This window comes from Sceloporus occidentalis, unplaced genomic scaffold, assembly GCF_023333645.1.
Source record: "Sceloporus occidentalis isolate IW3139 unplaced genomic scaffold, rSceOcc1.0.p SCAF_11, whole genome shotgun sequence".
Taxonomy (NCBI): Eukaryota; Metazoa; Chordata; class Lepidosauria; order Squamata; family Phrynosomatidae; genus Sceloporus; species Sceloporus occidentalis.
This window is the reverse complement of record NW_028316991.1, coordinates 12,779,710-12,792,027: the sequence shown is the minus strand read 5'-3', so window position 1 is coordinate 12,792,027 and position 12,318 is coordinate 12,779,710. Positions and strand designations below refer to the sequence as shown.

Sequence of the window (12,318 nt, the reverse complement as noted above, 5' to 3'; positions counted from 1 at the left end):
CATAGAGATAAAATGGCTGCTTTGGGTGGTTTTCTATGGTAATCGAGGCAGATCTTCTTTAAAGAGGAGGATGATCATTTAACTCTTGGACAGTTGCGTGTCTTAGGAACTCAGCCCTGTCATTTCCCAGATGGAACCGGTCAGTGTGCTGGCCGGCGGATGACTGTATAGCATGCATTATAGATATCACCCACGGCATTTATTGAGTATATTGTGAGTTGACGCTAGTGGATGCACGATGTTTAAAATAATACTCCCGACAGAAGAAAAATGTGTTCGCTGTCAGCAGCTCGTTCTCCATTGGAAAATGCATAGACAGCTGTCCAGAGATGCTAAACATACTGCAGCCTCACCACCAACACAGAAGAGCGCGTTCATTAATATATTCAGTTCCAGACAGAGAACGGGACCGCACGTTCTGGAAACTGATTTTAGTTCAGGCCAAGTGAGAGTTTAGGCCCTGTCTGCCCGTGTCCGACCTTCATGATAGAATAAGAGAGTTATTAATTTTATAAACACCGTTTCCTGCGGCGTTTATAATGAAGCTGGAAGTTATGTGCCGCTATTTCCCTCTAGACTAAACAAGCAACAAAGTTACCTGATGTTATAAAGCTTGTAATTGAAATTAATAAAACCCCTGCGGAACTCGGCTAACAAAATGTTTTTTTCTAATTTATTCTAGTTGGTCAAGGCAGCAAGGGGGTCACTTAAAATTCTCAATTTAGTAGACTGTGTCCTATAAAGTTCAGAGTATATGTCTCAAATATTTGCTTCTAAAATACAGAGCTGCACAACATGGTGCTGTAGAAATCAAATGAATAAAAAATAATAATAATATTGTTTATATTATAATATATATTATAATATATTATAATGTAATGAAACATTACATTTAGAATGTTTGAAAGGCGTAAGGAATAGCACTGTGCATATCCGCTTCATATCATATTATATATTCTGGCACAGTCTTGGAACAGCTGGCCTAGGGCTGCATTATCTAACTGCGATATACCGCCTTAGCCTAAATAAGTTTGCCTTTAATACTGAGGAACAGGATGGATGAGGAGGACATTGAAGGCCTAACTAATAACAATTTGTCGGACTGTTTGAGCCAACACATCCATATAAACATAGCTCTATACATGATTGAGTAACACTCCCATGCTACTTTGTTCTGACCGAATGTTGTGTTCCTTCCAGATAACACTTGAAAGCAGAAGCATGCTTGGTATATTTGAACTGTCACAGATCCAGTTTTTTAAGCGAGGTTCAAGCAGCAGTATTATGTCCTTCGCGAATTTATCTCACGGCTAAGGGGGCGAGGGGAGATAAGTAGAAGCCCGATTTACAATCTCTTTAAAGCCCTTTGTTTAATCCGGAGTACATATTAAAGCAGCCCACCTGTGGTTTGTTTTTATAAAAGTGCAAGTTATAGATTTTGTCTGGTTACAGAGCATAAAACTCCACATCATAGAGAAGATAATGTATTCTGGAATGTTTTACACCATTCAATCACATTCAGCAGAACTAGCCTAATAAACATACCACTGTTATGTATACAAAAAGCATGAGTCAAATTGAAAATGTAAATCATTCCCGTGTTAACGTTCCTCCGGTTAATCTTGCTATATTGATTGGAACATTTGTTAGCACTAAAACAAATAATCAGGGGCGCATTACACATGGGTGTTAATGGTCGTAGCTACGCAATTTCAAACAAACTGTATTGCTTTCCACTCTTAAAAGGACGATAGAGCAATCACATTCGGAAAGCTCTGTTCAGCTCGGGCGGCGGAATTCTGAATTGCGCTAATATTGAGGGGATTGCCAAAAACATTTTACATGTCAAATAAAACTGCTGCCATAACGCTGCTCCTCCCTGTCATGAACAATTCTCGGACCACCAACAAGGGCATTAAATATGCAGTCAAGTTCTTACACTGTTATACGCTGAGACCTCTCGTAAAAAGACCTTTATTTAAAGCTAGAAATGGATCAAGCTCATAATTATGTCTACGGGATGGGGTAATGCTGATTAGAACTGTATGTGCACATTAGTAACGCAAGACTTATTCTCCCCTTACAACTAATTCTTCATATTTCTCTCTTTGTAAAGTGCTGAAAATTTTAAATAAAATGAACATACTAAAATGTAAGTTATAGTAATATTTATGTATCAAATCACAAGAATGCGTGGTTGAATATGAAATGAGTAATAAACTCATGGGTTATTTGAAAATCATTTCAGAGTTACTATCCAAAGTTCCTTCTACGTGTCTAGTGTTACTTTTAATATTAATAACTCATCCAGAAATCTGCTTCTGAGCCCTAAATCTCATAGTCCAAAGACGTTTGTGATACCCTTTGGTGGATCTTTGTTGAGCTTGGTGTCTCTGAAGATTATGTTCTTACTCTAGGAATGTTGGTCCACTAAAAGGTATCACTAGTCTTCTTGGATTACCTAGGTCCAATGTGGCAATATCCATTTTAATGTAATCTAATTTCAATGAAGTAGAGATCAAGGTAAGGTTAGAAGAGACCTAGATAGTTTTATAAGATTCTAATCCATTATAAGTCATTCAGCCAATAAAGTTATCATCATTACCAAATTGACTTTCTGCATTTGTGTGGTTTGAGTGAAGATGTACCCAGTTTGCATTGCAGACACGTTAAGCAGCTTTTTTATGATAATTTTAATACTACGATTTCTCTACATGACTTCTCTTTTGGGCTTGGATGTCTAAAAAAAAACAACCAAGGATTCAACTGGCATCCTAACAGAGTTCTTTTTAAAAATAGTTCAAGATACAACAGCAGGAAATTATTTACTCTAAAGGACAAGGAATTGTGTTGAAGTATATCATGAAAAACATGATGCATAAAAACATGATGGATTATGGCTCATCAGCCGATAAAAGGAACACTTCTCACAATGATTCTCTAAAGCCTTCAGCACGCCTCTATGGTCTAGACCAAATCTATAGGTTAGTGCCGCGTTACCTGCTGGCCATGTTCCATTCCAAAGCTGGATTCTGTGATCCCCGGTCTCCTTCCGTCAGATGACCCCCGCTGCTATTCTCCTTTTCAGGTTTCAGTTGCTCCCACTGGGCAGTCCCTATGTTAATAGACTGTAGGTCAAGCTGGTACTGTCGGTCTTCGACTTCTGATCCCGGATCCCTAAGAATTCCCAGGTTCAAGGCACGTCTACGGGGAAAAAAACAGATACGTGTAATTAGTAAAATGTATAAACGCACTGAAAGAGTCCTTCTTTCACATTAACCCCATATATTTTATTTTCTTAATGCGTAGTATGTTGGTGAGATCTCATATAAAACTCTATCCTCCCACAGTAAATGCAGATGTTTAGAGCTGCATAGACAAGGAAGTCTTTTCCATGAGGGCTGAACTGGCCAAAGAATTGCCTACAGAAGAAAGTTCCTTAGCACAAACTACATCGACGGAGCAGCTCTGTCCACCACAAACACACAGCAGTAATCAGTTCAAATCAGTAATCAGTTCAAATGTATGTTACATTACTCTTGGTTGCTCAAGTTTGGACCCGCACACTTTTACCAAGTTGAATCCCCATTAAGCTAAGCTGTCTTGTGGCCAGTTAGCAAAGCAGCAGGTCAAAACGACTCTCTGGGCATTATTATCCACAACAAATGTACAGATTTTGTGAATATAGTGTGAATAAAATACCAGCGCGTTATCCACATGAAACAACAATTACCCTCTGTAGCCAATTTCTATGGCTCTGTTCACACGTTTGTAATTAAAATCTTTGCTTTTGTAGATAAAAGAAAGAAGATGCCAAGTTGTTGATTTTTTTGCTTTATCCAATTTGTATTTTCCATAAAAAAAACTTATGTTATCTCCTTCTTGGAAGTATTTTTCATTGCCGTTTCCCTAAGTGAACTGGCAGATTTGGTTACTGGATACACAGACTTGATGAAGATTTAATAAATATTTGCTTATCCAGGCATCATTCCAAGTAACATTTTTTTTTTGGATGGAGGAAATATTTTTTCATCTTCTACATAACAAGTATGCCCAGTCTTGTGGGATTTTCAATTTTGGACTCCCCTGGGCCAGACATAAAGGAATCCGTCTGTTGAAAAAGCAGCTTGATTTTAGCAGACATTACTGTCTTCTTTATTTTTTCCACGACTTTTTCTTTTTTTTAATATATAATTACAGTTGAAGTTCAGAGTCTCGGCTAAGTGCTTAAAATATGGCACATGTAATTAAAAGCTTTCACCTAAGTATTAGCGTGCACATTAGAAACCGAAATTTCTCTTTTTACTGCTTCTTTCCCAGAGATCACGTTGACGTAATTTATTTCCCTAACCAAGGCAGTTTTATGAATTCATGTACCTTCATTTATATTACAAACCAATGAGTGACATCAGGTCATACTTTAACATGCTTATTTGCTTTGGCTAACCCAAATAAAGGTTGCGGTACATTTTTGGAAATATTAGCCAAAACAAAGGCACTTAATGGTACTGCAGTCATGTGCTTGTGTGTGTGTGTTTTAATATGGTATTACGTGGTGAAAATCTGCTTTATTCAGTGGTACCATGGGGGAAATATCCTGGCTTCATTCAAATAACAGCCCACTTTCCTCTTAATCTTTGCGCAGTGCATTAATAACAATGTAAAGTTAGATCAAAAGGCCTTTGTTGTACAACCTCGTTTAGAATTTAAAAAAAATGCATGAAATATCACTTTATGCTAGATTTTGCCAGCTTTTAGTTTATAACCATCCGGACCATTACATGAACAGCCCTACCAGTAACATTAAGTAATATAAACTGGATTTATGTAAATACAATGTATTTGCAGCGTATAATTTATGTATTACCTTTCTCTGTTAACTTATATCATACCTTTCGCAATTTTTCGCCCAAATGCATTTATCTTGGGTTCAGGTCCTTGACAACCTCTGTGTATTTCTGTTTTATAAATGACATCTTTCATGTCCCAGTCTTTTTTTATTTTTTTCAGGTTATGGCCCATACCTGGGAGTTTCTAAATGATCCGACCCCGAGACTCCTGAAATATTAACCTTTTAAATAGCCCATCATGAAAATACTATGTTGCGATTCCCCAAATGTCTCTAATAGTGGCCCTGAAGGGAATCTTGACTTGTTTTCTGTAAGATACACTTGAGACCCCTGCATTCAAGCAGGGATATCAACTTTAGCACACTGTAGTAAAGGCACCAATTAGGTAGAATTATTGTGGAATAGGCAGGAGTCAGCTCCAGACTGTGTGACCCTGAGAATCTGTCACTTTACTCCGAGACACTGAAATCGGGGCAAAAACCCTCGGTATGGTTATGACTATTCCTGTCAAAATATCGTCTTGGTAACGCTACTGGAACTATTGAGAGAAACAGCCATTTTCGTTGACCCAAGAAAAATCATGTACGTTTTCTCCATTGTATTGAAACGAGTCATCTTTTAGGTGCTTCTGATCGGACTGCAGGATACTTCGATACCTTCTTCATTAATTATTGTACTTAGCACATGGTTGCTGAGTTGAAAAATCTATTTAATTGCAAAAAAATTCTTGAGAATTTCATGAATTACGTAATCACTTTAATAAACCTGATTTCAATCGTAGCTTTCAGCTGCATTACGTGTGGGGGCACTCTAAGAGGAAATGATCAGTTACTGTTTTATATGGGGCCTTGATACACCCCCTTTAATAGGAAGTTTTCTTGAAGCTCTTCGTTTATCTTTGCATGTGAGATAGTCGCTACTTTCTTAATGTAACTGCACCAGAAAATTACATTTTTATGTTAAAATTGCCTTGATCGATAATAATGAATCTGATAAGAAGTGGACGCCCGGTCACATCCTAATGTACAGAAATACAGTGTAGCAGCTCAGCTAAAAGACTGCACTAATTATTATTTATTTTCTGCGAACTTGCTTTTTAATGCTTACTTTAAAAGTGATGTGGTCTAGACAATCACATTTTTGTGTGTGTTTTCTCCTATTTCTGGCTTACGCTCCCCAACTATTGCAACACATTTCTCTGTTAGACTGACACAGCTCCAAAGACTGAAAATAGACTTGATTGCCCATAATTGTAAAAGCCGAGACACATAAATCATTAAAAACTAAAGGACAACTGGAAGGAAAGCTGCACTGGCACAAGTGATGTAAGGATGTTGAAAGCTTTGTTTTTGCATATAATGAAGCGGCGGACCACCCTGTCTCCAGGAGCTATTCCTCCAGCCATGAGATAACATTTACACAGTAATCACTGCCAGGTCCCTGCACAACCTCATTTGTCACACTGAATTCACCTCAAACGTGGAAACCGTGTTACTGACTCTTCCAATAGAGAATTATAAAGACTCTTTCGGTGATCTGTCCCACATAAGTTTCCTTCACTCGGAGAGTCAGGGTGACTAAGACAAGGGGAGGACCTAAGGAGGCCTAACTCACCGTGATGGACATTGGAGCAGCCGCGCAGGACAGATTTGTGCCTCTCATGCAGGGCTGCCTTCAAGGTATTACGTGTATGGGGCTCACCTGGAATGTCCCAGAGGTCCCACATTGTTGTACCCCCTCCTACATCTCTACCTTGAATATCAATGGATTGCTTTCAAAGCTAGAGACTTGTAACATGACGGCTGGGGGGAGCTTCTGCAGCCCCATGGAGGGCTCTAGGGAACATGGCTTGGCTCCTGTACCCAATTTCACTAATAGTCCAAAGACCCAATGGAATATGACAGACACCCTTCACGATACTGCAGATAAGATTGTTCTGTCCTTGAAGCTATATAACAATAACTCTTAATCAAGCAGGAACGGCTTAGTTCCCAACCATTGCCCCCCAAAATGAGTTCAACATGTTCTCCACTCTTGCGTTTTAGTTGTATAGTAATATGTATCAGTGTGTGAAGAATAGATACAACTCAGCTGGTCTGTACAGATCATGCTATATTCCTATCTTCCTGTACAGGTATCACAGGCCAAACCAGCAAAAACAAGAATGAAAATATTGGCAAATACACTGCATGCGACATGATTTTGGGTAGCATCTCTCTTAAGCTTAGGTTCCCTGCTAGATGTTTTTGATCTCCAATAAGCAGGTAAGCATCCTACACGCCGAGGAGCGCATTTGAGGCTCTAGCTGGGTTTTAGGAAAGACACTGGTGTAGCAGAAGATGAAGAGCATGGATGCAGTGATCCGCTATTGTAGATAAAATAATGATTTATTTACAGTTTTGCTGTGGCGACAAAGACCAAATCCAATGCTTCTTGATAAACCCCCTTGTTTCTAGGACTGGAAGGTAAACTCATACTGTAGTAATATACTGGGTAATAAAGAGGTGATTTATTTCTTTTTTGTGGATATCAATAAACCTTAGAGACCTCAGGTACCATAGGAAGAGCTGTATTAGGTTATACTTCTGTCTCCAGACAGCCAGGGAGCTCTGAGAACTACTAATCCTTGGAGATCTTAAATAAAAAGATTCAGGAAACCAAGAAGAAACTCAAAACTAGACATTCCTCTTGGCAAAGCACATGTCAAGTCTTAAATGTGTCATCCAGAATCCATGCAGTATTATGACACTGCGTAATTACACGCGTGTAAAAAAAATAATACATGACCTTTATTTTACCCTTCGCATTCATTTCCTATGAAAGAGCAGATAATGAGGATGAAGAGTTTGAACAATAAACACATACTATTCTATATCAAGGAATGTATTTTATTAAATGTGTGACATGGGAAAATACAATTTTGTCTGACTCTGATGGGGCCACAGGCCAACCTGGATTATTGACCCCCTTTACATATATTTTTATGCATTCAGCAATAAATGCCTGCGTGATGACATAAAACCACGTTGCTTTATAGGGTAACTCACCCAAACCTTGGACGGACAATACGACCAAACCTTTTCTGAATATTGACGTTACAGACATTATATATATATATATATATATATATATATATATACCTCCCAACTGTCTCAGTTTGCAGTCCTGACTTTTGGGTAATGTCACGGTTTTGCTGGCACTGGTGGTCATATGTGCATACTGAGCTGCGGCACTGTTCACAATGTTTCTGGATCTGTAAGACAGACCTGAAGTCTGTCTGGAGCACCATGGAAGGCAAAGGGATGGAGCGGGGCTTAGTGCTAAGCTCTGTCCACTCCGTCCATTGTTGCCAATCAATTTTTAATTAATCTACTTTTCGTATGGGTGGTGGGGGGAGCAGTGGCATCATCTCTGTCAACCTCAAAAAGCTTGTTATTTATAAATACACAATAGGTGTCTCAGGGAGAGACAAAGAAAAAGAAACAGCTGTAGAAGCCTGCATACAACACAAATATACAGCTGTATAAAGTAGAACCGCATCCAGGAATGAACATCCCAAGAACCAAAATACAGGGAAAGTGCTCAAATTTGTGTAATCTGCGGCGACATCACATTGGTCAGTCTAAACGTTAGCAACCCTTATACATCCCGTCCTCATTATTCTAATGCACGCCTGCTGGACTATAAACGTAGAACTGCATGGTCTCCATTAAAGTATGTGAAGCATGTTACAAGCCCGCTGAAGCAAAGAGGCAAAGCATTAGAAATCATTAAAGCACATCTGTCATTTCCCCCCATATTCCATATCTCACAGTTCTGTACACGAAACGCACCCATGTCTACAGATTAAAAAAGCAGTATATATATATATATATATATATATATATATATATATATATATATATATATATATATATATATATATATATATAGACCTGTGCAGTGGGGCTCAGGTCCTAGGAGACCCCTAAAGGTTTCTTGGGGCCCAACTGGAGCCTTTCATGCTGACCCAAATAAATTATTGTGTTTGTTACGATATCACTAGCTTATCCATGTGCAAAACCAACATAACTTCACACACGTGGAATGGCATATTCTGAGGCGCTGGCATCCACATCTACAAAATGTTATTTAGGGCCCTTAACACAGCTCACAAGTGGGCCCCAACTTTTTGTCTTATGCTTCTTCATGGTGAAAGGGCTTATCCTTTTATTTGGGATCTGCATGATTATTCCTCCCCATTACATATTCTCTGCCCTCCTGATTTTATAAGGGTGGGTTAGGAGAAGGGACAGCGATTCAGGACAAGAAATTGATTAGAAACTGCTGGCCCTGCCACAGACTGCCTTTTCTCTCTGTAACCATGAGGTGAACAAGAAAAAAAACCCACGAAATCTTGTAATGATTTTAGGGCTGCAACTTACGATTATTTTAATAATCGATTAGTTGGCCGATTATTTTTTCGATTAATCGATTAATCGGATAAAAAATGCAATTTTTTATTTATTTAAAATAATGTAATAAAAAACGTACAATTTACACTTTCATCCCCCAGTTATGCACATCTGACCCCCAGCTTGCCACTCTGCCCCATATATGCCTTATACCTCTTATATGCCAGAGATTCCACTGTGCCCCTGATATGCCACTGTGCCCCCGATATGCCTTATACTCCTTATATGCCAGTGATATCCAACTGAGACCCCAGATATGTCTTATGCCCCCCTGATATGCCTTATAACTTCCAATATGCCACCCGCCCCCATTTATGCCCTATATGCCACTGTGCACCCTGATATGCCACTCCGCTCCCCATAAATGCCCTGCACCACCCTGAAATTCTCCCTGATTCACCACTCTGCCTCCGCCAGATATGCCACTCTGAAATTCATTATACCCCCCATACACCACTCTACCTCCCCTATACACCACTCTAACTCCCCCAGATACGCCATTCTGCCTCCCTGAAATTCATTTTACCCCCCATACACCACTATAACTCACCCATACACCACTCTGCCTCCTCCCCCCTCCCATACACCACTCTGCCTCCTCCCCCTCCCATACACCACTATGCCTCCTCCCCCCCCTTCCATACTCCACTCTGGCTCCTCCCCCTCCCATACACCACTCTGGCTCCTCCCCCTCCCATACTCCACTCTGCCTCCTCCCCCTCCCATACTCCCCTCTGCCTCCTCCCCACCCATACTCCACTCTGCCTCCTCCCCACCCATACTCCACTCTGCCTCCTCCCCACCCATACTCCACTCTGCCTCCTCCCCCTCCCATACTCCACTCTGCCTCCTCCCCACCCATACTCCACTCTGCCTCCTCCCCACCCATACTCCACTCTGCCTCCTCCCCACCCATACTCCACTCTGCCTCCTCCCCCTCCCATACTCCACTCTGCCTCCTCCCCCTCCCATACTCCACTCTGCCTCCTCCCCCCTCCCATACTCCACTCTGCCTCCTACCCCTCCCATACTCCACTCTGCCTCCTCCCCCCTCCCATACTCTACTCTGCCTCCTGTCAGCAACGGAGGTTCACAAGACACCAGGTAGCCGGGTAGAGAGGCAGAGTGGCATATGGGAGGGGGGAGGAGCCAGAGTGGTGTATGGGAGGGTGGCTCCCATACACCCCTCTAACTCCTCCCCCCTCCCATACACCACTCTGCCTCTCTCCCGACTCCCTGGTGTTCTGTGAACCTCCGTTGCCGACAGGCATTTTCACTGCAGCTTCATAGAAGCCTCAGCGTAAGTGAAGGGCAGTGACAGAGGCTGTCTGTGCGATGCAGACCCCCACCAGCTGACAGAGAGGATGATCCTCTGCAGGAGACCTCGATTCTCTGTCAGCCGGTGGGGGTCTGCACGATGTGCACAGACAGCCTCCGTTACTCACCTTCACTTACGCTGAGGCTTCTATGAAGCTGCAGTGAAAGTGCCTGTCAGCAACGGAGGTTCACAAAACACCAGGGAGTTGGGAGAGAGGCAGAGCAGTGTATGGGAAGGGGGAGGAGTCAGAGGGGTGTATGGGAGGGGGGAGAGAGACGGAAGTGAGAGACCGGCCGACAGTGAGGGGAATCCAGGTCCCCTGCAGCGTTGCGGGGGATCTGGATTCTAGTGTTATAATCCGATCTCTGTTTGAGGTCGGATTATATAAGGATAACATCGATAAAAATTGATTCGACTAATCGATAATGAAAATGATTTTCATTATCGATTATCGATTTTATCAATTAGTCGTTTCAGCCCTAAATGATTTCTTCTTTATGTCCCACTGAGCTATGAAATCATTTGAGGTCTGTTTCTTTTGCGGATTCCATTTGGCCATCTTCGGGTGTACCGTAGTTGTTCGCAGCAATTTGATGATATATGTTGTGTTCTGCTGGACAGGTAAAGAAGGCAGATGGTCCTGCCCCAGCTCGCCTCTATGTCCCCCGCAAAGCTGTCCCACCTGGAACGTTGGAGGTATGCCAATGGCATGTAGCCGCATGTGATAAGGTCCATGAAAGACAGGGTTATGTCATTCTACCTACAGAACCAGCTCATAGGAGATACTAATATATAAGAAACTGCTATGGGGAGAGAGAAGTATGTGACTAGAGCTTACATGTAAGTGAAGTATCACTTACAGCTGTCTTTCCTCAATGAACTCCCAGTTGATACATACATCACCACGAGAAGGTGTATTAGAAAAGTAAGATGGTGCCTCCCAGAAGTCCGGAAAAAAAACTACAAAACATCCAGAACTGTGTATTCAAGATCAATATGTGGCATAAAGGAATAGTTTTTCAGCAATAAATTAACATACTTTTTTTTCATCACTGTTTTCCCAAGACTGGAACAGGAAAAAAGTGTCCAGCTGTATAAGGCAGCCTTAGTAGTCCTCCTAAAACACAGACTGCCGATACAGCGCTGATCTCTCAACAATCCCAATACTGCTGACGGAAGAATATCTCCCCACACCTTAGCATCTGTGTTTGGTCAAACACACCGAAAACACAATTTATGCACTGAGAAACGATGAGGTCCAAACCCAGCTGGACTGGTCTATTTTCTCTTCTTTTACATTTTTTGTCCAAGGTGTTTCTTGAAAACAGAAGCATTTGTGAGTCCAATGAATGTCTTCTCCTGTGGCCGCAGACATCTGGGCCTTTCTTATTCTCTACAGACCTTAAAGCTTTACGTGGCACAGACGACCAAAGTGGAAAAGATACGCGATACACAAAATATCGTGTTTAACTCATTGTTCTAGAACACTTTTAGATGAATCATTTGCTTTTGTCACGAAGATCACCACCCTTTGCTTCAAGTATCTGTAATGGTTACATCAATAATTTAAGAATATCACAGACAGCTGTGTTAAAGTAATACAAGGGGCTGCTCCAGAGACTAATTATTTCGTAATTATTGTAGCTACGTTTCAGGACACACAGTGATATCAAGCAATACAAACAACATTTTAAAC

General features: G+C 41.2%; 1 protein-coding gene across 1 annotated transcript in view; it reads right to left on the bottom strand.

Moving 5' to 3' along the window:
• Positions 1-12,318, bottom strand: part of LOC149305589 (intermembrane lipid transfer protein VPS13B-like) — a 383,703-nt gene that overhangs the window by 132,655 nt on the left and 238,730 nt on the right. Inside the window, exon 30 of the mRNA XM_089477585.1 lies at positions 3,001-3,204. Coding sequence (XP_089333711.1) covers positions 3,001-3,204 — 204 coding nt within the window. The remainder of the gene's footprint in view (positions 1-3,000; positions 3,205-12,318) is intronic.